At 48.7% G+C, this 25,613-nt stretch overlaps 1 protein-coding gene across 5 annotated transcripts in view; it reads right to left on the reverse strand.

Moving 5' to 3' along the window:
• The window catches only part of GON4L (gon-4 like), a 113,825-nt gene that overhangs the window by 49,430 nt on the left and 38,782 nt on the right, over positions 1-25,613 (reverse strand). For all 5 annotated transcript variants that reach the window (XM_029581253.1, XM_029581252.1, XM_029581251.1 and 2 more), the window contains exons 11-19: positions 24,146-24,338; positions 14,263-14,364; positions 13,863-13,903; positions 12,804-12,907; positions 8,042-8,252; positions 7,872-7,958; positions 7,182-7,353; positions 1,888-2,032; positions 1,530-1,680 (exon numbers count right to left, since the gene is read on the reverse strand). In XM_029581253.1, coding sequence (XP_029437113.1) covers positions 1,530-1,680; positions 1,888-2,032; positions 7,182-7,353; positions 7,872-7,958; positions 8,042-8,252; positions 12,804-12,907; positions 13,863-13,903; positions 14,263-14,364; positions 24,146-24,338 — 1,206 coding nt within the window. The remainder of the gene's footprint in view (positions 1-1,529; positions 1,681-1,887; positions 2,033-7,181; positions 7,354-7,871; positions 7,959-8,041; positions 8,253-12,803; positions 12,908-13,862; positions 13,904-14,262; positions 14,365-24,145; positions 24,339-25,613) is intronic.

The following is a 25,613-nucleotide window of genomic DNA, read 5'->3' on the forward strand; positions in this document are numbered from 1 at the left end:
GCTTTCCTCAGCGCGGGTCCTATCCCTTATGAGGAGAGTGAGCCGGGATCCCCGGAATCTCCTCAGTGGCGTTGGGAAGCTGCAGCAGGATCCTCGACCCCCAGCTCCACTAGTCTCAATACCAGGGGGGGTGGTCCCCTCAGGATCTGCCAGACCCCCTGGGAGGCTTCAGAACAGAGACTATGCTGTTCACTTCTAATTTTTTTTTCCTACTTTTTTTTTTTTTTTATTAAAGAGATAGTACCATTAAGTAACTAACCCTTTTCTCTTTTTTTTTTTTTGAGCTAAGGACTAACTACAGACTGCAGGATTTTGCACCTGGAGACAGAGAATACAGACTGTGGGTGGCACCTCAGGGTATAGGGCAGAGTCAGTCAAAACTTCTCTGTCTCCATCTGCTGGTGGGGAGGCAAAATCCAGGAGTCTGGACTGATCTGGGTACCTACAGGGAACTCCTATTCCCCCCCCCCAGCACACACTGAATACCTTGGCTATTACTCCTTCCAAACACACCAGCAGGAGGCGGCTGCAAGGCCTTCTGGGAGTTAATAACACTAGAGAGTCATTTAAATCCAGGTGCCCCTCTGCATGGATTTACACTGACCAGCATGTGCAGATTTCTAGAGGCCACGACTGAAGAGGATGGCAACACATATGCATTCGCTGTCTCAGACTGCCATTTCTTTCATCAGGATCTGCTCCGGAGCAAGGAGAGTTTGCTTGACCTCTGTTTCAGAAGCAGATTTCTGAGCCAGTATTACAAAAGGCAAGGTAGGGGCAGGCTAACCTTTAAAGTATTTGCACGCTCACCAAGTGACTCACAACCCAAAAGAAATCTATTTAAAAAGCCACAATGAGGCTTCATTATTGCTCTGATATCCAGCCTTCCAGATACTGCCTGCAGGTCATAATAACTCACAGTTTCTTTTATGAATGCATTTAGTAGATGCGGTGTTCAGAGCTGGGGCACAGGACAAGGGCAGGGAGCCTCAACCAGTGCTCATCACCTGCTGGCCGGACACCAGGGGCACATGTACCACGGTCCAGAGATAGAGATGGAGGCTGTGGCTCCTTGTAGCAGGGATGGAGTTAAAAATAGGGCAACGAGGGAAATTCCAGGCTCACAACACTGAAAACCCACTTCTTGGGATAAAAGCTGTATTTTTTATTTTTTTTTTATAGCTATGCTCCCCCTCCCCTGGGACTTTGATGGCCATCAGCACAAGTGACACCCCCCCCCCCCTAAGGTTCATGAGTGGAAGCAGCCAGATCTCACATATTGTAAGTCCCATTATAGCCTCAAATGCAAACCTTAAAAAAATTAAATGTTAACGATGTGGTGAAGGTTCACTGAGAGCAGGGCCGATACTGCACCCGGGGTTAACGAGGGCCTCTCTCTGCTCTCATCCCACACAAAGAGACATTCATTTGCATGGCCCAGTGCCACCGATTTGTATTCTGTTCTTGCTGGGTTTCTGGAAGCAGTGAGAAGCTGGGGCCCCTGGAGACAGTACCAGCTCCTGACTTACTCTGATGATGTTCTCAGGAGCCTTCTTCATGTTCAGATTCTTGATTCTTACAGTCAGCTGGTGAGCCGTCTTTGCGGTCAGCAGGTACTTGCTGATCAGGGGTTTAGGAAACTCTGACCCTTCAAAGTGCTTCAGCCCTAAAGCCAGTAAACTACACACACAGAACAAAACAAAAAAAAAAATCTATCACACATGGGAGTACGAATCTCTGAAATGAATTGGGCACTTACAGTTAGTTATGGAATACAGCTGCCCAGTCTGCACCAGCAATCACAAAGGTCAGTCTGTTCCCCCATGTTTCAGCAGGGCTCCTTCCAAATGATCCTCCAAGCTCCCTTCCCCAGCTCTAGTCACTCACTTGTCCTCTGCCTTGGTGAAGAAAACTTTGTCCCGGGGGTTCTTTGCCTTCAAGGAGCAGATGGGCAGCAGTTCTGGGTACATGAACAGGGAGCGCGTTGCCATGAGCCATGCCACGTGCTTGGGCAGGCAGGGAAAGTCATTTGCTGTGATGGAACACAGGAGGGTTCAGGTTAAGTGCGGAGCAGACAGCGGCGCCTGGAGCTGCAGCCCAGGCCACATGTACAGCAGAAGACAGCAGCCACTTTATACCCAGGATAACATTTCCAGTAAACACAAGCTGCATGGAAGTCAGTCACTACAGCTTCCCTGGGCATACATCACCCATCTTGCAAGACATTAACAACTTGTGTATGTATAGGAAAATTGGTTCTTACCTGCTAATTTTCGTTCCTGAAGTACCAGAAATCAGTCCAGACAAGTGGGGTTTATGCATCCCTACCAGCAGATGGAAGCAGAGAACAAAACCTTGAGGCACTGCTACATAACCGAGAGTGCCACCTGCAGTCGCTCAGTATTGACCTGTACCCAAGCCAAGATGTGTACCTTAACAAACCACAAGAACCTTGGGCGAACAGAGACTTAACGTTGGAGCCCCCTGAAAACTAGGCCCTTTGATTTAACACAAAGCACATACTGAACTATGTACGTTACCCATTAATCTGAGTATTTCACACACCAGCCCAGCAACATTTAGAAGCGAGGAAGTCTTTCAAAAGATGGGGACGGGTCTCTGGACTGATCTGTGGTACTTCAGGAACAAAAATTAGCAGGTAAGAACCAATTTTCCTTTCCTGTTCATACCCAATGTCAGTGCAGACAAGTGGGATGTACCCAAGTCCCTCTATTCTGGGCCAGAATTCGAAAGACCCGCACGCAACACACTTTCCCCAAAAGACATCTCCTCCAGCGCCCACACATTCAAGAGAGAAGGTTTGGTAAAAGTGTGAAGAGAAGCCATTGCATGACAAATCTCCTGCGGAGATACAGACACTCCGCTCATGAGGTTAAGAACAGAAGAAACTGTCATACTGGATCAGACCAAGGGTCCCTCAAGCCCAGCATGCTGATTCCAACAATGGGCAATCCAGGCTACAAGTACCTGTCAAGTACCCAAACACTAAGAAGAACCCATGCTACCGATGCCAGTAATAGCAGTGGCTATTCCCCAAGTCAACTTAATTAATAGCAGTTAAAAGACTTCTCCAAGAATCTAGTGGAATGCACTCTCGACCTCTCCAGCACCAACAGCCCTTACAAATGTAAGTCGAAGCTACTCTCTCTTTTAACCATTGCTCAATAGTGCCCTTGGAAACCTTATTTCCCTTCTTTGCTCCACAGAACAGGATAAACCCATGATCATTTGTCAGCTTAAGAAATAGCAAAAGAATTTGCCGCACATCCAAAAAGTGAAGCTCCCTCGCCATAGGAACAGCCGGTGACAAATTCAGAAAAGCCGGTAGTTCTGCTACCTGGTTAAGGTGAAAAGAGGAAACCACTGTAGGCAAAAGGGGATGAATCATACGTAAAGAAAGCCCCCTCCTTAAAAAAACATAGGAAAGGGTCCCTACATGACAATGCTGGCAGCTCAGATATCCTACTAGCTGAATAGAATTACACCCCGAAAACAGCATTCAGGGTTAAGTCCTTTAAAGAAGCCCTCCTAACCGGTCAAAGAGAGGGCCACACAGCATCCAAAGACCCATATTAAAATTCCATGCTGGACCAATCTTCTGGGCTGGAGGACCTACATGTTTTGCCCCCTTGAGGTAACAAATCACATCTGGAAGAGAAGGTAAAGGTCTTCCCTGCAATCCTACCTTGAAGAGACCCCAAGGCTACCATCCAAACCGAAGGGAATTATAGGCCAAATCCTTAGCCAAGCCACTTTGCAAAAAGGCCAGAATCTGCTGAACGTCCACCTTCAAAGGTTGCATCGTGCCCTGCAAAACATCATGAGTCAAACACTCTCCCCACTCAGACATAATGACGTGGAAGGCCTCCTTGTCTGAAGCAAAGTCGCAATCACAGGCTCAGAATATCCCTTCAAGCAGAGCCACCGCCTCTCAAAAGCCAAGCTGCTAGACAGAAGCAATCCTCCCGGTCAGAAAATATGGGCCCCTGCTGCAACAGCTCTGACAGATGGAGCAAGCGAATAGGACCATTCACCGCTAGATGAAGAAGGTCCACAAACCGTGGCCACTCTAATGCCACCAGAATCACCTTGCCGGATAAAGACCAATGCGCCACAGCCCTTGATCTAAGAGAGGCCACGGTGAAAACATGTACAGCAGCAGAAGTGTCGGCCATGGATAAACAAGAGCATTAACGCCCTCCAATCCGACCTCCCTTCTGCAACTGAAACACCAATCCGTCTTCGTATTTCCTGAAGTCACCATGAGGTCCACCGCTGGTTTGCCCAGCCTGACCTGAATCAAGGAGAAGGCCTCCACCGACTCCTCCCACTCCCCCGGATCCAGATGCTGTCTGCTGAGGAAGTCCGCGAGCACATTGTCCCATCACAAAGAAAGAATCTATTCTTACAAGATGTTTCTCCGCCCAAACAGTTCTTGCGCCTCCAGCGCTACTAAACGACTCTTCATTCTGCCTCGATGATTAATGTATGCCACTGTCGTTGCATCATCCAAGAACACTCAGCCCGACCTGGCTTGATTGAGCGGGAGAAACGCCAACAAAGCTTTGCGCACTGCCCTTGTTTCCAATTGAGCGATGGACAAGGTCATTTCCTCTGATGACCACTGACCCTGGGCTGATGTTCCTTGACCAATCACATCCCCAACCAGAGAGGCTGGCATCTGTGGTCACCACCACCCAGTCAGGCCTTCCAGATCCATTCCTTTCTCCAGATTGCGCTGAGACAGCCACTGCAAAAGACTGGAACTGGCCTCCTCCGGCAATAGCAAAGGAAGCTGAACTTCCCCCGAAAGTGACTTCCAACAGGATAATCAAACCCTCTGCAGAGGATGCCAGTGAACAAAGGCCCATGGAAACAATTCTAGCCTAGAAGCCATGGAACCCAGGACTTGTAATTAATCCCAGACCCTGGGAACTGACAGACGCAGCAGCCAAAGGACCTGATTCTGCAACTCAACTACACTCTCCGTAATCAGAAACCCCTTCCCTAAGCAGGATTCTGAGCAACCCCAGATACTCCAAGGACTGGGCCAGCTACAAATGACTCTTTGTCAGATTCGTTACCCAGCCCAATGAATACAGGAATTGCAGGACCCACTGGACTGAGTGCCAACACTCCACTTCCAACTTCGCCCATACTAGCCAATCGTCCAGGTTCAGGTGCACCAGGATAATTTCCTTCCTGAGCGCCGTCGCCACTAGCACCCTCGCAATGGTCACCAACCCAAAGGGAAGGGCCCAGAATTGGAAACCCTGAAAGGACGGCTGCCGACCCGAGGCCTGCTTTTGCCTCACGCCTGAGGCCAACATGCCAGACCTAAAAACACCGCACATCCCTAATCCGGACACGGGGCGGAAAGACTTCTTGACAGCCTCCTAGTCTGACAATCTATTCCCCTTGGAATCTTTCAGAGTTTTGAACAGTTGTTCCAGGTCCTCACCAAACAGCCGCTTCCCCCTAAAGGAAGATTACCAAGCTGTAACTTAGACCACACCTCCGCCAGGTTGTCCTTGAAGGAGAGATTACCAATCTGCATCAAAACCACAAATCTGGCAACCAAATACTCAACCTCAGGAGCCTCTGAGTTGCCATAGCAAAAACCATACTAGGGGCTGACGGCCACCCCAAATCATACAGGACAGGACATCTGATCCACAGGGCAAACCTGCTTCAAACCTAGTTATCTGCATTCGGCTAGCACCTAGAGCAGCTCGAAGCCATAAGGCCGAGACCTCAGTCTCCTCCCTTCGCATTTCCTGTTCCATCCGGGGGTAAAGCTTCAGCATGACCCTGTCGCCCTTTAGACCCGCTTCCGGAAAGTCTAACTCCCAGTTCACCAATTTGCCAATCTTCCTAGGCAAGGGAAAAGCACTAGGTGGATTGGATTCACGCTTTCAGTATCCAACTCCTCCTGAGTCACCTTAATCTCTAATTCCTGCAACCCCTGAGGAGTAAGGGGAAACCACTTGGCCATCTTAAACAAGTGGACCACCCTGGGGTCATCTCCTTCTGATACCAGAAACTCGTCCAGATCCGGATCCTCAGTCGGGGCCGTGTTCCTCAGGCATCTCATCAGAAATGGTTTTTTTCTACCTCCCTGGGATCAGCCTCCGAACTTGCACGACCTATACCCTGACGTCACCACAGGCGGGCCGGCCAGCCGGCCCACCCCCCGGACCTCCAGAAGGGATCACCTTAGGATTTTTGAAAACATGACGGGGAGGCAACTCCTTCGGGCAGTTAACCCCCATCCCCTTCCTCGCCAGGAAGGCCTTATGGAGGAGCAGAAGGCTGCCATCCAAATCCCCTCTCCCCCATCCGGTCCCTCTTGCACAACAGGCGACAGAGAGGAGGGAAATCCCTGGAGTCTCTGGTGGCCGCAGGCCCCTGTCCGCAATCCCCTGCGGTCACAGCTATCCCCTGGGACAGCAGCTGAGGAACCCGACGAGCAGAGGGCCCTCTTTTCCAAGGCCCCCTGTCGAGGTCCCTGCATCTTCTGCCATGCAGCTAGAGCTACTGCTGAGCTGAGCGAGCCAGCCACCGCAGGCCCTATCGCGGCTTTGGCACCAGCACCAACTTGGCACGCTGTGCTGAGCTGACCGGAGCAACCACTGCCGGCCCTGCCGCCTGCAACACGCGTTCTTGGCACCAGCATAAACTTGTCACACTCAAAGCACCCAGCAGGCAATACACGCGGCTGAACACACCGCACCGGGCACACGCACATGGCCTTGGAGCCAGCACAAACTTGGCGCACTCAAAGTGCCCAGCAGGCAGCACTTTTGGCTGAAGCAGTGCCTCAAGGGTTTGTTCTCTGCCTCCATCTGCTAGTAGGGATGCATAAACCCACTCGTCTGGACTGATCTGGGGTATGAACAGGAACTCCTCTTTTCCTCACTTTGCAGAGGCCTGGAGAAGCCATGACAGGGTGGCTGCTATCTATTCTACAACCCTGAAGAATAACAGACTATTTCAGAAGAACTGTCAAGCCAGGACTCTGTAGAGACTTTTCTGAGATTTTAACATGATTGGAAGGTTTTTTTCAGTCTACAGAACTAGCAAAAGGCGACATAAGATCTGGCCAGTAGAGGTATATTTTACAACGAGTGGCAAAGAAAGGTCTGAGCCGAGCTACGCACCACTTCTCTTCTCTGCTTTAGGCGGGCTCCAGTCTACTGGGACCTGGGCATGGAAGTCCTCAATGAGCTGGAGGGACTCCTTCAGGTTACAGGTTTCAAAGATGGTCTGAAACTCAGGGATGAACTGTCGGTGAAGGAGCGTGGAGTTACTGGCAAAGGTAGCCAGCTCCCTCTTAGGAAAAAGAAAGACAGAAACCGATACATGTGGAACAGTAAAAACAGAAAAAGCTAGATGACATTATCTGGGGTTTTGGGGGGGGGGGAATTTTGTCATTTTCTGGATTCCCAAAAACAACATAGCCTGCTTCTGATTACCAGCACTTGAGATAGGAGACTTTTAAAAACACAGTGTGCCGCAGAGGGAGGGAGAGGGAAAGGGAGTCCCAGCCATCACACGATGATGACACCAGATTCGAGGTGCAATGCGTGCACACGATCTGGAGGGATAGATGATTTCAGGCTCAGGAGTAGAAGAGAGTTCAAATTAGGATTGGGCAGGAAGGTTCTGGTGCCACAGCCCCAACAGATTCCAATGAGCTGGAGTCCCAGAGGAGGAAGCTGATGGGCCAGAAACTGAAATACAAAGAAGCAAAAGACGCAACGAGACTAAGGACTTGCTGTTAACATCTTGCAAAGCCTTGCTGCATCTCGCATACTCGTGCATACAACTCCCAGGGAATGATCCCTTACCAGGAACATCCTAGCGGTGTCGGCTTCAGAGCCCAGGCTTGGATTGCTGCTGCTGAGCATGTGGATCTGAGTCAGGAGCTGGACGTGCTGGAAAACAAGAACATCAACTGCTTTAGCCAACAGGTGAGAAAGACACGGGCACCCCTCCGAGGTGCAGCTTCTCCCAATACCTGTTGCATCTGCTGCTGCAGCCTTCGCTTCTGCCCTAGGTCCAGGATCAGGATTTGGGTCGCTTTTTCGTTCTGTGGTTTGGATTCCTCGGACTCCACTGTTGTCGTCTGCTGCTGCTGCTTCACAGATTTCTTCAGCCTCAGTAGCTCAAGCTGCTGCCTTACTGTCCGGTGCTGCTCATTCAGAATGTTGGCCAGGGGCTCCTCAAACCTGAGAGGGGTAAAGAAGAGTACACCAGCATCAAGCTCCCAAGTTACAGAGCCGGTGTGGGTGGGGTCATCTGCTCCTTTCCACTTCAACACAATAAGCTGGTGCCCACTCCTCCTCATCCCACACCCCAAGTAACTGGACTTATATACACCGGCATACACAGACTTAAAGAAGCAGCAGTAGCTAGACTGGACAAAATATTAGTTCCCTTCTTGCATTTCACCCTCACGCCCTCCACCCCACCCTTGCAAGCTCTAATGCCAAAAGGCAACAATCAGATCATGACCCTCAGTCCCATCTGGTTCTGGCTCAAGAAGAAAGCTGTCTTCTGTTTAAAATTTTTAAAATTAAAGTTCCTTCTTTTTTTTTAAACTAAAGCTGTCACTAATTTAGGCCCTATCACAGACTGTAGGATTTGCACCCCTTCCATCTGCTGGAGACAGAAGAATACTGCCAGACTGTAGATGGCACCCTCCTATATATAGGCAGAGTTTTTGTTAATAAATTTCTGTCTCCATCTGCTGGGGGGGGCGGGGGGAAACCCAGGAGTCTGGACTGATCCAGGTACGTACAGGGAAAACATTTTCACTGCAGTAGGGAGGGGGGAGAAGTACATGTGCACAGACACATGGGGCAGAAACAGTTCCTCTAAAGCAGGGGTGGGCAATTAATTTTCTCATGGGGCCGCATGAGAAATTGGGATGGTTTTAGAGGGCCGGACTAATATAATTAACTCAGTTCTCAATAGCCCTACTTATGAAAAGACAGCAGTTTACCACCAATGCATGTCCTCTGAGAAAACACAACAAATAAGACTGATAAAACTCTTACATGCTAGTAAAGTATCTCATCTCGGTAACAGACACAGAACCGACCTAACATACTCCCAGGATCTGTAGTAATGCACATAAACTAATCCGCACACAGTTACACCTGTATTATGGAATACACTCAAACAGGAGCAACCCTATCTATGAAAAGGCAACACTACAAATATTAAATCAGGTCCTAAAAACCAATACTCCTCTTATTAGGAAAACAGAACTAGCAAGCACTATAGATCCCCACACAGAAATAATTGTAAAACTATACTAATAAGCAGAATAAATGTTTCAAAACAGCTATGAACAGAATAACATCCAACAATTAAAAACTCATAAAAACTATTAAACATTCTCCAAACACCAATAAAATATTTCAAAAAAGCAGACATCACACAATTAAAATGGCAGTCAAGAAAAATAAACTTAAAGCCACCTTTACTTACCCCCTCCAGCAGCTCTCCTACTCCCCTTCCCTGCAGGCCGTGGCACACACCAGAAGCAGCAGTAGAAGCTAAGCTCTATACTTATGGTCCTCTTCCTTAGTGCCCATGTCTCTCACACACACACCATACCAGTCATGCCCCCATGACCAGTTTCTGTCTCTCACACACCAATCATCTCCCAAACAGTCTTTGGCACACACACACCAGTCACCTTCCTGAACAGTTTCTCTCATGCCATACACACACACACACACACACAGGCTTCCCACTCCCGTGTTCTACTTACATATATGGTCTTCTCACTCTCATAATCACTTTCTCTGTCTCTCTCTCTCACACACACACTCACCAGTCTCTCACTCCCATGCTTGTTCTCTCCACATGCACAGGCTTCTCATTCCCAAAATCACTTTCTTTCTCTCTCTCACACACACACACACACACACCAGTCTCTCACTCCCATGTTCTCTTTCAGATATACAGGCTTCTCCCTCCCATGATGTGTCTCACACACACCCGGGTTTCTCACTCCCATGCTCACTCTTCACATGCACAGGCTTCTCATTCCCATAATCACTTTTTCTCTCTCTCTCTCACACACACACACACCAGTCACCTGATCTCACTCATGCATACACACACACACAGGCTTCCCACTCCCAAGTTCTCTTTCAGATATACATGCTTCTCCCTCCCATGCTGTGTCTCACACACACCCAGGTTTCTCACTCTCATGCTCACTCTCTTCACATGCACAGGCTTCTCATTCCCATAATCACTTTCTCTCTGTTACACACACACCAGTCTCTCTAATTTCCATGCTCACTCTCCACGTGCACAGGCTTCTCATTCCCTGAATCACATTCTCTCACATTCACACACACCAGTCTTTTTCTCTCACACACACAGTCTCCTTACCAAGCAGTCTCTCTCTCTCATGCATGCACACTCACCCAGGTTTCTCACTCCCACACCAGGCTTCTTACGCTCATGCTTTCCCACATACCCAGACTTCTCACTTCCATGCTTTTTCTCTCACACACACACACATCAGTCACCTCCCTGACTAATGTCTCACACTCTCACATACACATCAGTCATCTCCCTGAGCAATCACTTTCATTGTCTCTCACATACACACACACACACACACACACACATCAGCTCTCTGACCAGTTTCTCTCACTCACACACATGCTCTCAATCACACACAGGCTGGCTGCTTCTCACTCTCTCTTACTCACTTCCTCTCCCCCCCGAGCACAAATGGGAGCTGCAGCAGCCCCCGCAGGCCAAGAAAGAAGAATCCCATCGGCCGCGGGAGGCTCCTGCTGCTGTCTCCTTTCTCGATTACCGGCTGCTTTAATTGCTCGGGGACCGACGCTGCAGCCGATGCGGCACGGCTCTTTCTCCTTCCCGCGCACCGCTCCGAGTATCACTTCCTGTTCCGGGTCACGGGAGGGGGGGTGCAGGCGCAGGAAGAAGAAAAGGCCAGCCGCGCGGGTGCCACACTTCTAACACCGCTGCCGTTACCACTGGGCTTGAACGTGCTGACAGTCCAGCGGCAACGGCAGCGGCAGAGACCGGGAGCGCGCGCCGCGGACCGGCAAAAAACTCCCGCGGACCGGTGGTTGGGGACCCCTGAAAAAGACCACGAAAGGCGGAACTGGTAGGTAGGTAGGTAGGAAAGAAACTCGAGCGAAGACACGCTGCCCGATTGGCCGGTGCTGGGCAAGGCTTGCCCAGCACCGGCCAATCGGACAGCGTGCCTTCGCTCGAGTCACTCCCTCCCCCCACTGGACGCTGTAAAAAAAAAAAAACAGTTCATTCTCCGCTCCCTCGCTCCCCGATTGGCCGGCAGCTCCCTCGCTCCCCGATTGGCCGGCAGCAGTTCATTCTCCGCTCCCTCGCTCCCCGATTGGCCGGCCAATCGGGGAGCGAGGGAGCTGCCGGCCAATCGGGGAGCGAGGGAGCGGAGAATGAACTGCTGCCTTCCCTCTGCAAGGGAAGGCAGCGTGCCTCATTCCCCATCTGCTCTCAGCAGTGGACGGGCTGGATTCAGACCGTAGGCGGGCCGGATTCAGCCCGCGGGCCGCCCCTTGCCCAGGTCTGCTCTAAAGTATCTGAGCATAAGACAGGGAAGAACACCTATGGCCATGTAAAAGAATGACCCAGACAAGTGAGGGATCTGGTGCAGTCCCTGCATCTTAGGCTCAAGAGAAAAACCAGGGGGGGCTGGAGGAAAGAGGAGCAGCCTTCAGAGTATCCCAGGGCCTCTGTTTGGGGGGGGGAGGGGATCCTGATGTGCTTTTCGCTAGCAGCTGAAACCACACAACGTCAGGTCAGAATCTAGCATCTGATGTTATTATGGTGTCCCTCGCTGTCTTGACAAGTCTGTTCCCAGGTCATCCTGTGCACTCGCATAAACAGGGCTGAAATCTGATGCTAAGCCAGCACTCCTGAACTTGTGGGTCCAGAGCTGTGTTTGGCGCCTCAGAATTTGTGCAGCATGCTCAGGGACGCTGGAACCGCCATGGACAGCTCAGTGATTAATGGGCTCTCACAGAGTGACAGCGGCTATGCGCCAGAGGCTTAACCCTCTTGTACTACATTATGAGAAACAAACGGGGGCCAGATATGAAGCAAAAAGTGAAAGACATGGAACAGAAAATCGATCTTGCACAGCGTAAGGACAGTGTCAAGAGCGTGGCCTCAGATTTCAGAGCGTGTTCCAGGCTCCCTTGACACAGGTACAGATCCATGGATGTCACAGCCACTGTTCTAACAGCCTGGGGACACGCTGGTCGCCATGACAACCGCACCTACGCAGGCTCTTTACCCAATTAAGGAGCCCTTTATAATTAACAATGCACAGCTAAATATAAGCATACATTTTAAACTGCGTTTTTCAGCCTCCCCACACAACAAAGGAGCCCCCACTACCTCTTGCAGGCTGTCGCTGATGGATCAGTAATCCCTTCCAGCAAAGTTTGGCTGGAGGGGAAATTGGGCGGACCCTCAGCCTTTTTTTCTGCCTCCCTTCCCAAACAGACAGAGCTGCGCCTAGTGCTGGGCTGCCCCATAGCTTAGGAGGTGCTGCCATTTCTTGTCGACCTTCACCTCTGCCCCACAACAGAGCTTCTCTTTCTCTAAGGGCACCGTTCTTTCAACCCCCCCCCCCCCCCCCCCCGGCAACGTCAGTTAGAATTCATATTCTTCTTCTGAAGCCGTTGAGGCCATGCCGCCTCACCTAACTCCTGCTACAACAGACCACAGCATCCTACCGAATAGCCTGCGGGGTGTTGAAATTAGAGTGGCTCTCCGGGCTGCTGTCTTCATCCTCCTGTCCATCATCCTCCAGGTTGGAGAAGCCCATCTCATCCTGGAACTAACAGGAAAGGAAAATTGATTCTTACTTGCTAATTTTCACTCCTGCAGTGCCACAGGTCAGTCCAGACTCCTGAGGTTATGCCTCCCTGCCAGCAGATGGAGACAGATAGGAAGCATGCTCCTGTGGCAGCACCCACAGGCTGGGCTTTCTCTTCCTGTACTCGGTGCTACCTGGCCACACAGCTAACAAGCTCAAAAACTGCTCCAAATCTTTACCCTCTCCCCTCTGTGCCCTTCCACAAGTTTCTCTGCCATCTCCCGCTCTGCGGAAGACAATGGCTCCAGACCACTACCCCGGCTTCTGCTCCCTGCTGATTCAATTAGTGCTGGGCAACTTTACGCAACTGAAACCATCAAACCCAAGGGTACTTCCCTGAACAGAAGTGTCACCTGATGAACTTCTTCCACACCTCACCACAGTATAGCCAGGGGATAAGAGAAGAGAGGACAGGGGAAAGGGAACCAGCACCACTGGTTTTCAACCCCCCCCCCCCCCCCCCCACCCTTCAGTAAACAGGATCAAGCCAGAAAGAAGATCACCGACCTGCTCATCCCTACTCAACCATGGGGGGGGAATCAAGCCACCAGTGAGTCTTCTGTCCAATTAGTCTTCAGACTACAGGGTTTGGCAACTCTACCATCTACTGGAAACAGAAATACTGAGAGTATGTAGGTGGCACAGCACCTAAAAGCCTTTTCCCAGTGAAGCTTTTGCTCTCTGTCTCCATTTGCTGGTAGGGGAGGGAAAAAAACATGTGTCTGGACTGGTCTGGTTGGATGATGAGGAAAGCCACTGTTCATCCCTGGGCATTAGTAGCATGGGATCTAGCTACTATTTGGGATCTTGCCAGGTACTTGTGACCTGGATTGGCCACTGTTGGATACTTTCCTTAATGGACTCTTGGTATGACCCCTTATGGCAGTTCTTATGCATAGCTAGTATCCACACTTACTGTCTCAAACAGCTCCTCCATTAGTTCATTCACTTCCTTCTCTGTAGAAAGGAACAGAGCATAAGGATATGAAGTTATAAAACTATGTCCGTAGACCCTATATAAGCATCCTTTCGCCCACCCAGAAACACCCAAATGAGATCATATGAAATCATGTTAACTAATTTCTAGGGAGTTTTATCTCTCTAGGTGGAGGAATCAAGTACACAAGTGAGGGCTCTGAACCCACCCCCCACCCCATGTGGCAGCATCTTAAGCTGGGATGAGTTTCTTTAAATCATAGGAAATTTGGCTGCGAGAAGCTGCTGTCATGTGAAATTGAGGAACAGCTTCTCCAGAGGAAGTGATGTTACCCTACCCTGCCACAGAGGGGCTACCTAGGGGGTGGTCGCAAACTCACTAGTAATTCTCACAGCTCGGTCATTTCGGAAGTCCTCCGTGTCTGGCTCGTCCAGGTCCTCCAGGAAGTTGTATTCAGGATCGTCATCATCATCTGCCTCATCTGAGGGGAATGGAACAGACTAGCTGTTCAAATCAAATGACTAATTCCCAATAAAAAGTTAAAAACTTCAGAAGCTTAAGAAGAGTTTACCACCATTTAGTCTTCCTCAACCATTAATGCTACACGTCAGGTAAACCTGAAACTGACTATCTTCGTAAGCACAGGCAGTCAAATTAATTAATCAAATTATTTTTGGGGGGTAGGAGAGTGAGTTTTGGATCAAAATTGAACAGCACCGATAAACAAGATGCAGTCCCAGAGCTGGGTGAGATTATTTATTTTATTTATTTAAAAATGTTTGTATACCGCCTTTTCAAATAAAAATGTAGTCAGAACGTTTTAGGGAGTTAAAACATGCATAGTCTAAGAATATTCATCAAAAAATAAAACAAATTAAAAAGACAATCACAGTAAAAACAAGGAGCGTCTCACGGGACTTACGAGTAATATAACTCAGTTAGGCTTAATTCAAACAGTGTGATGGGAGGGGAAGGAGAGAGGGAGGGAATAAGGGGGGGATAAGGTAGGGAAAGGCAAAGGATAGGAGCACAGTGAATGTCCGGTAAACAATAGTGTAGGAATCCCAGAGTGGTTAATTTAACTGAGAAAAGTCCATGCATATATTCTGAGCGCATGGTAACAGGGGCTGAATTAGCGCCAGTCATCAAAGCTTCAACCCTGGCTACAGTAGGGTCGAAGCCTTACTGCTCACAAGTCTCTACCGCATGCTGATGCCAACCCCTTTTAGATTTGGTTAATTCAGGGCACAGGTCAGGGAGATACGCGGGGGGGGCCAATCTCTCACACACATACACGCTCCCTTCACAATCTCCTCATATTTATTTATTTATTTATAGATTCTTTTATACCGAGGTACATATAGCTATACATCACCTCGGTTTACAGGGAACAATAAATTAGCAACAGGCTTTACATATAACAGTTTACATAGTAGAACAAATATCAGAAACAGGCTTTACATTAAACAGCAACAGGCTATACAAATAATAAAAATAATGGCATTCAAGGGAAATCTGCTAACTTCATTAGCTATAATAACCATAATATATTAAACTTCAGGATTTACACAGTATCAATAAACTGTCGAAGGCAAAGTCTTATGTCACATTAGAGTCCATATACCGATTTGAAAGACAGGGGGAGAGGTGAGAGGGATCAGGTAAGGGATAGAAGGGAATGAGAAAAACGGGATTGCTGAGTTTAAGGGTAGAGATAAATCATTGATAGAAGGCTTGTTCAAATAATAGGCTCCCTCTCCCTGAAACCCACACTCAAAGCATCCCCCCCACTTTACCTCCCATGCTCTCTCTCACACACCCTCCCCCCACACTCCCTCCCCTCATATAGGCTCCCTCTCTCTGTAACCTACACTCAAGCATCCCCCCTTCTTACCTCCCATGCTCTCTCTCACACCCTCCTGCTCTCTCACTCTCCCCTCCCCCACAGCCCCTCCTCCCCTCATATAGGCTCCCTCTCTCTGAAACCCACACTCAAGCATCCCCCCCCCCCCTTACCTCCCAAGCACTCTCATACACCCTCCCCTCCCGTGAAAGGAGCGCCTGCTGCAGTAGCCTCATGTGTGCAAAGGCCCAAGGAACTAGCTCTAAAGTTGAGGCCATAGACCCCCAACACCTGGAGGTAATCCCAGACACTGGGCACCTCTGCATCCAACAGTCTGCGCACCTGAGTCTGCAGCTTGAGATTACAATCCTCTGACAGGAAAACTCTTCCTGCCCTGGTGTAGAAGCGTGTTCCCAAAACCACCAGAACCTGACAGGAGGGTTCACCACCCCAGCGCTCTCAATTGTTGCAAGACTTGAGCCACCGTCTGACTAGCAAGAGTTTCAGACTTTGCTCGGATGAGCCAGTCATCCAGGTATGGATGAACCAAGATGCCCCCTTCTTTCTGAGCGCTGCTGCCACCGTTGCCAAGCTGAATGGAAGGGCACAAAATTGAAAATGCTTGCCGAGAATCATGAAGTGGAGAAATCTCTGGTGCTCCGGGTGAATCGGAATATGTAGATTTCAGTCAAGTCTAGGAGGTACTTGAAACCTTCAGAGTGACATTCACCTTTTTTAAATCCAAAATTGGATGGAAGGACCCCTCCCCTTCTTCAGAACCACGAAATATATGGAATACCTTCCCATCCCTTATTCCCCCACCGGAACCAGAACCCATGGTTCTCAGCGCTCCACGGCTTCTTGAACTACCCTTTTCTTTGGGGACGAAGCGTAAGGGGACACCATGAACAAGTCCTGTAGCGGGCAAGAGAACTCTAAAACATAACCATCTCTTGTCACGCTGAGGACCCACCGGACCAACGTGATTTTGGTCCACTCCTCATTAAAGAGAGACAGACGCTCTTCCAAGAGGAGGAAGAGAGGAATGGACCGGACTCACTTCATTGGGTGGACTTGGCTCTGCCAGAGTCCAGGCCGAGACCCTCTCTGCCTGCCTTCCTGCCCCCTCGAAAGGACTGGTTCCAGGATTGCTGCCTCCCAGCACCGCTGAGGGCCCTACCAGAACTAAACTGCCTGTTTGGTTGAAATCGAGAGAGCCCTGCAAAGGACCCTTTGCTACCTTTGGGCCTGTCTTCTGGCAGCCTTTGCCCTTTGATCTCCTCGAGACGCTTTACAAGCTAATCAAAGTCCTCGCTAAATAGGAGCGTTCCCTTGAACGGTCAAGGCTCCCAACCGACACTGCAGACTTCATAATCCTTGAAAAAGTTCTGATCAGGTCATATAGGGCATCTGCCATATAGGCCACTGCTGCCTCCAGACAGTCCGCCTGCTTAGCTTCCGATGGAGATAGCGATTTCGTGGCCTGCAACTGCTGAACCCAGCGCAAACTGGCCCTCCGCATGAAGCTCCTGCACACGGCAGCCGGACTGCCCAGCGCAGACACCTCAAGTATCTTTTTGAGATGAATTGCCAATTCCTGTCTTGCATGTCTTTCAGCGCCCCTGAACCAGCCACAGGAATAGTGGTCTTCTTAGTGACCGCAGACACCTTACGCGTCCAGCTTAGGAAGTGCCAACAACGCAAGTGTGTCCTCTGGCAATGGATACAACTTAGCCATCACCCGACCTACCTTCAGACCCGTCTCAGGAATATACCCACTCCCTGACCAGCCAGCTTTTTTACCAACTTGTGAAAAAGGAAAAGCTTTCGCTGGAACCCTCAGACCATCCATGACCAGGAGCACTCTTCTCTTGATCGTATTCCCCCTAAGGAACCTTGAACCCCAGCTCCTCGAGAACATGTGGAATTAAGGACCACAAGTCCTCTTTCTGGAATAAACGCACACCATAGAGTCGCCCCCCTCAGCCACCGGTACCTGGCCCGATCCTTCATCTGGATCTGGCCCATCTGGACCTTTATCGGGAGCAGTTGGATGGATCCGGAAACACTGGAACCTGCGAAGCCCCTTCCAAGTCGTCGGAGTCTACATCCGGACTACCCAGCATAGTCCTCATCCCGAGGATCCTGTATGCCTTGCACAGAATCGGGCGCCCAGAATTTCCAGCTCTCTTAGCCGCCGAGCACCGGACCCCTGAGCCAAATATGCTTCATGCATAAGCAGGACAAATTCAGAGGAAAATGGCATGGGATCCTCAGAAGGCTCCCCTTCCCATCCACATCAGGTTCCCTCTGATTAAAATTGCCCTGCCCCCCCCCCCCCTCCCTCGAGGCAGCCCAGAGATGCCCTCAGCCCCAGGCAGCATGGCCGACTTTCCCGTGCTCGATCTTGCTTTAGCCTGCTGTTCCTGCGTGGACTCCAACGGCCCCGATTCTCCCTCTCCCCTGGAGAGGCATCAGGTGCACAGCCTGGTGCTAGAAAGTTGCGCCCACGCGTTGCTGCACAAGCGGCATGCACTGCCGCACGTCACAAGAAGGAAGCTGCGCCGACCTTACAGAGGCCTGACCACACGGCAAAGCAGCCCCACTGTGCCTTGCTGGCATACCATGGACGCCTGGGCCAATCTGGAGCTACCAGTAGGACTAATCCCCTGTGGTGCTCGATCCTGCAAATGGCCCTGTGCAGCAGGGGCCATGGAGGGAAAGCGTATAGCAACTCCTTTTCCGGCCAGGTCTGAATGAGAGCGTCGATCCCCAGGATCAACTGATCTCTTCTGCGACTGAAGAACTGGGGAAGCTTCGCACTGTGAGATGCGGCCAGCAGGTCGATGGACGGGAGACCCCAGCAATCTACTACCAGCAGAAAGGCTTTGCCGACAACGCCCACTCTCCTGGATCCAGACTCGCCCTGCTTAGAAAGTCTGCTCCGACGCTGTCTTTTCCTGCAATGTGGGAGGCTGAGATCCTCTGTAGATGTATTTCCACCAGTTCCATAAGAAGATCTATCTCCTGTGACACTTGCTGACTTTTGGGTCCACCCTGGCGGTTGATGTAGGCTACCGTCGTTGAGTTGTCAGACATTACACGGACCGCTTGACTGATTGGCGACGGTAGCTGCCTGTTCAGACGGCTCACGCTTAAAATTTTATGCATACAGATTTCGGGCGCCTCACAAGTCGCAGCAAGGCACACGCACAGCCCGTGTCCCCGGCTTTACTTGTATTCTGCGCCTAGTAAGGTGTGCGCTTATCTACTAGCACGACGTTATGCGCATAGCCTGTGCACAGCGTTGTGTGCGGAGCAGACACGGATTGTGCGTATCGAAGCTCTATGATGGGCAATGCAGACACAAAAATACGCACAAGATGATGCCGCCGCTGCCTACCACACAGTGTGCTGACAAAGCCTAAAGCGGGGTCTAGACCACCGGGAGGCTGCTCAATCCGCTCGGAAGCCAACTTCCCCTTACCCCAACGGGATCGGGAATGACATCGGAACAGCATGCCGAGCAAGGAGACCGGAGGAAGTCTTACCAAAACCCCTCCATCGTCTCTGAATCGGAAGGAAATCCTTTTCTCTTTTTTTACTTACCTGGGCTCAGCACTTACTGGCTGAGGGGGAGAGAGCTTTGGCAGTCACCGCCGCGCTTGGCTTCCTGCACCCAATGCCTTTCAGCTGCTTCAGCAGCAAAGACCACACCAGGAACCGGCTACCGGAACAAGGGACACCTCCAATGGATCTCGGAAATCACCTCAGGAATTCTCAACTCGGGGAGGGACCATTAGGTTTCACCGCAGGAGAGCGAGGCTCAATCTTTTCTCCAATTTAAAAATAGAATTTCTTTTTCCAAAAGATACAGCGATCCCCATAGGGAAAGCACGTCTACATCTGCTGGAGACAGAGAATTACTGAAGGGCTGAGGTCACTGCAGGGGTGTATCTAGGGTGATGTCAGCTTTGAAACCTGATTCCATCTCCAGCTGCTGACAGAGGAGCATAATTATGACCCATTGGTCCTGAGTTCATCTGGCTAGGAAATACCTCCAAATTTAATAAGATTGGAATGTGGGTGCTATTTTTGAAATAAACAACTTAAAACACCACATTTAATGAAGCTTGCGACTCACTGGGCCATGGATTTGGGAATAGCATTGGAAGACACAGACATAAGTGTGTTCACTGCTGTTTACCGCTGGCTAATTTAAGGGAGATTTAGCTTAAAATATTGCATCGCATACTCATTAATAGAGTCAAGGGTGTCCAGATTAATTTTTGTGAATCTGACAATTGCTTAAAATTGAATTATATTAGGGGGACTTAGGACCTTATGTCACATGTTTACAGAATGCCATAAAATGCAAGCTCTTTGGAGTCAAAGATTGTTGGGACGAGTAGTCCCTTGGGATGGGAAAATTGTGTAGTTACATTTGCTTGATAAAAGTATTGTATTACCTAGTGGAGGGAAATGATTTATAGCTGTCTCATTCATGCTAGCTAAGAAAGTGATCCTTTCCCATTGGCATAATGATCAGTTTCCTTCCCTTAGGGTCTGGAAACTGCCAATGTTAAGCTATGCATCATTGGAACTGCAGAGACACGATTTACACGGCAAGAAGTCTTTGCTGTATTTACAGGGATATTTCTTTTTGTGGGAGAAAGTGCCAAAACTGAAATAATGTTATTACTTTCTATTAAAGGGGAGAGATTGGATTTCTTGCAGTATGCTGTGCATGGTTGGATGTGAGATGACTGTAGTATGAAAGGTAAATCTACTGTATGGATGAGGCTATGCGTTAGGGGTTTAATAACAAAAAATAGTGGGAAATATTAACCTTAAGGCAAGAAATGTTCTTTGCTATTAACATGGAGCATTATTATGTGGTTATACTCTGTAATACGTTACATCTGGTTCTCATGTCAATAAAAATTATTGTTCAAGAACACAGACTGAAAACGGTGCTCTACATCAGTGGTTCCCAAACCTGTTCTGGGGGACCCCCTAGCCAGTCAGGTTTTCAAGATATGCACAATGGATATGCATGAGATAAACTCGTATGTAATGGAGGCAGTGCATGCAGATTTATCTCATGCATATTCACTGTGGATATCCTGAAAGCCTGACTGGCTGGGAAACCACTGCTCTACAAAGATATCGGGGAGAACAGAACAAAAAGCACCTTCTTGCCCCATCTCAAAAATCTCGCTTAGAAAAATGCAAAAAATTCCTTTACTAGCAGACTGCGTTTATCCTCTTCCAAAGCACAAGCCATTTGTTGTATTTTAAGAGTCCTGATTGCTGACTATGGACCTGCCCTCTAACCAAACAATTCTCAGAAGCTACTCTTGCCAGTGCCTCTGGGTGCCCTGGACGGCACATGGAGGCACCGCTGCTCTTGGCACCCTTCGGGATTCACGAGGCGGGCACGTCCTGGCATTCCTCCTGACACTGGCTCCAGAACATCCTCATCCAAGAGGAGCTGTGGGGCCTTGGCAGCCTGACTGGGGGTTCTGTTTATTCTCAGCGATGATCTCAGCCTGATTTTTACTGCAGTAAGCAGCAGTACGACAGGCAGCTGGGAAACGTCCTTTCCAACGCCTCAGATAGTTTTTAATGAAAGATCAGCGAGGAAGAGCTTTTACCAAATCAGTCATAATATATGCTAAGGGAAATACATTTTCAAAGATCAGGTACCTGAATGGAATCTGCTTTCAAGTGACTGACCAGTCAGCAAAGGTGGAATATAAATCAGAAAATTTAATTAAAATACAGACTGACACCCTAGTTATTTAAATGCAGAGTCCTGCGGTGTTTTTAAACATCTACAATGCAAAAGTCACGCTCCCGCTCCCCCCTGATTTCCTATGCGTACGCTCACCGTGCTTTACCAGACTCCACCCCTTTTTTCAGTACGGTGGCGAGCAGCCTCTCAAGAAATATCACTTCACTTGCCAAAAAAAATTTGCTTGAGTAGCTCCTGAGTGGAAGATTTTATTTTTCTCATGTACTGAATGCGGAGCGCAGCTATTTCAGAGTCAAGAAGCCCTTCAAGCTAGTGAGAAGGGGCTTCAGAGTACATAAATGAATAGATGTAAAAGACCATCTATTTTCTGCCACTCACTCGTTCGTCTGAAACACATGCTTTCCACAGAATTTTCAGAAATACCCAGAACTTGCAATCCAGCTCATCAAATAATTGTAACTTTTCAAGCTCATCCTGATTCAATCCAAAGTTTGGTTGTGGCAGGAACTGGCTCACAACAGTTACAAATTATATTAGATGTTACTTTTAGTTTGTTGTTTGACATACCGAAAACAGTTCTGTGTCCAGAAGTCTTAATACACCTTAGGTCTCTTTAATCTCAACTTGCTCTTTACAGCTACATTGCTTATCTGAATACCCAGCATAAAAGATTAAGCTAGCCTAGACTTTCCTTGAAGTAGTCCCGGCTGCCTGGTCCAAGGTCTGCTCTCAGGACCGCTGACACGAAGGCAGTCCAGCAACAGCGACGACTTTGGTGGGGGGCAGATTCACGACAGCCATATAGTCCAGAGCCAGCATGCCAAGGCACGTCGCACACAGCCTCGGAGAATTCTGCAGGCAGGCTCTCAGGTCTGTGTCTTCGGCCCCTTTTTTCATGCCTTAAATGCAGATACCATTCATTGTCCACTGGTACTGCATTCCACTTAACGGGCAGATTCAGAGCCCAGCTGACATGGCGAGGTACAGCCACTGACTGACTGAATGTGCTTCTTGACTAGGTACAAAGTGTCTGTCAAGGCCATAGAAGCTACGAGTTTGTCTCTGGCTATGTCAGACAATTTCAGCTGCGCAGAACAGTCCTAGCTTGGCACTATCCCACCGACTCCATATTTCTTGGTTCAGGTAGATCACAGCTTCTTTCAGTGGTGACCCGGGCTACATGCTGCAAAACCTTCTGTTGAGTTTATCGACCGTTACCCTAGCAGGCTACATCAGCAGCAGCCGGAGCCTGCCTCTGTGCCCGATCCCAGGCAGATTAAATTGATTTAAAGAAGTGCCTGAAATCGTACAAAACCCAGCAATGCTGCCTCTGCCTGGAACCAGAGCTTCTGAAGACACTCGTTCCTTATCTCATACAGGCCGATACAGAACAGTGCACTCAGGTCGAGCGCACTGTTAGCCCCCGTTTGGATGCGCGTTTTCGACGCGCTATTATTACTCCTTATACAGTAAGGGGTAATAATAGCGCGTCGAAAACGCGCAGCCAACCCCCCCAAAACTAATAACGCACATCACATGCAAATACAAGTTGATGAGCCTATTAGTTAGTCACCCTAAATACAGAAAGTAAAATATGCAGCCAAGCCGCACATTTTACTCTCTGAAATTTCGGACAGCACCGGGCAAGTGTACAGAAAAGCAGAAAAAACTGCTTTTCTGTACACCCTCCGACTTAATATCATAGCGATATTAAGTCGAGGCCCCAAAAATAAAAATCTTTAAAAAAAAAAAAAAAATCTGCCCACGGATTGGAAAACAGATGCTCAATTTTGCCGGCGTCCGTTTTCCAAACCCGTGGCAGTCAGAGGGTTCAACAACCGACGCCGGTAAAATTAAGCATTGGCTGTCAAACCCACCGACAGTCACCGCTTCTGCCAATGAGACTCTAGGGATGCGCTAGTGTCCCTAGCGCCTCCTTATTAGCGCAGGCCCTCATTTGAATACTGAATCGCGCGCCCAGGAGAGGGGCCTGGGCACACGTTGGGAGAGCGGGCGCTCGCCTCGGAGCGCCAGCTCTCCTGCGCACTTTACTGTATCGGCCTGATAGTGCTTTCAGAGAAAAGCGAACACCAGCAAATTCTGCAGCTGGCCACAGATTCTGCCATAGGCTCAAAGCCCTGGGGAACAGTAGGAAGTATCACATGAAATGCTGTGTCATCTCCTGCGGGGTACTTAGAGTGGGATGAAAGGGGAATAATTAGGATGCAATTATAAAACTACTAAGAAATCCTGTCAGTTATGCAAAGGGCACTGGCTCCAGGTAGTTATGGGCTACTTATTTCTTGCCAGATCTGCTCTTCTCAGATTTTGATGGTGTTTATTTTATTGTTATAGTTTTTATGATTTTATTTTCTGATGTATAGTTGTCTTATTTTTATTTTAGATTTTTTTAAGCAAAACAGATATGTATTTACATTTTAATTGTTTATTTAAAAAATGCAAATATGTTTATTGATGCCTGTCCTGGGATGTAAACTGACGTGATATGTTTTTACATGAATGCCGGGATACAGAAACGAATAAATAAATAAATAAACAATGCACTTTATCATAAAACAATTTAGCAAAGGGGTCCCGAGAATCCCCTCCAGCACATTAGCAGGCTGCCGAGTCTCCCACACTTGAGAACAGAGCACTCACCCTCGTTCCCGGCATCGTCTGTCATCAGTCCCTGTAACCACTTCTTCCAGTCCTCGTCATCGGCAGTGCTCAGGTCATACATGTCCGGAGTGATGTCTGGGGCACGGAGTTCGGCCTCCAGCTGCCCAAGTGGGACGTTCTTCAGAGGTCTCTTGGACCGGGTACGGAAGGCAATGAGGCTGGCATCCAGAGGCTGCAGGTCATTGGGAAAGAGAAAAGAGGAGAAATTACTTCCAGACTCTGAAGACCGAGTGGTTCTGGCAAATCAAAAGAAGACAGCTTCTCTTCACATCGTTTTCTGGGCTTTTCTTTTGGGGAGGGGGGGAAGAGTTAATTTTTCTTTTAATGTAATCCTTCTTTCAGCAGGCTCAAAATGTTCCCTAAAGAATTTTACAGCTTTCTGTAGAACATTATGAAATCAAATAATTAATGCCAATAAAACCATAACATTAAATAATTTGGGAGAGGGGAGAGTTAGATAAACTAATTTAGCAAATAAAGACTGAGTAACCCAAAACCTGAAAGGAATTCCAATGACAGAAAACTGCCAACGCAGTCGGTTTCTGAAGATCATTTGTTATTTCTTCCGCTGCTTTTAAAAACAGACTCTGTATTTCATAATAGTAAGGTTTGGGTAGGTTCACAATCCGAGGGGGTACCCTAAACCCTATTTCACTAGCATGTTGTATACTGAAGCACAAACACAGACAGCAAGTGTTTCCTTCAGAGAACGCAATTCAGCGCACGCATGAGGGCCCTATGAATTGTTGTCCTGGGACCAGAAAAAGTAGCAGAGGCCCTGGTGGCAACAGCACACGTTAGCCCGATGGATTTGTTCGTTGTATGGGCTCTGGAACCGAAAAACATGGTGGTGGCCATAGAGGTGTTGGATGAATTGTCCAGAAGGGAAAATTGGTTCTTATCTGCTAATTTTCATTCCTGCAGTACCACAAATCAGTCCAGACTCCTGGGTTTTGCCTCCCTTCCAGCAGATGGAGACAAAGTTTCACTAACCCTGTACATAACCTAGTATGTCACCTGCAGTCCCTCAGTATTGACCTGGACCCAAGCCAAGATGACAGCAACAACCATACATTTCTAAACAAACATCTAAGCAAACTCCCTCCCCCTCCAACGAGCTGGAAGAAGGTGAAGTTGCCCAAAAAGACAATGGAAAACTCGCTTCCCAAATTTAACATAAATTATCTGTACTGAAAACCTCCAACAACTCCACACTATGTACAAAGCAACAATACGAGTGGCAGATTCTCCCTCCCAGAAAAAGGGCAGGTATGTGGACTGATCTGTGGTACTACAGGAACAAAATTAGCAGGTAAGAACCAATTTTCCTTTCCCTGTACGTTTTCAGATCAGTCCAGAATCCTGGGATGTACCCAGAGAGCTCCGCTCGTAGAATACTCTCACTAACACTTTAATACAAACTTATTAATAAAGTGTATGTATATGT

Source organism: Rhinatrema bivittatum, chromosome 16 (genome assembly GCF_901001135.1).
Source record: "Rhinatrema bivittatum chromosome 16, aRhiBiv1.1, whole genome shotgun sequence".
Classification (NCBI taxonomy): domain Eukaryota; kingdom Metazoa; phylum Chordata; class Amphibia; order Gymnophiona; family Rhinatrematidae; genus Rhinatrema; species Rhinatrema bivittatum.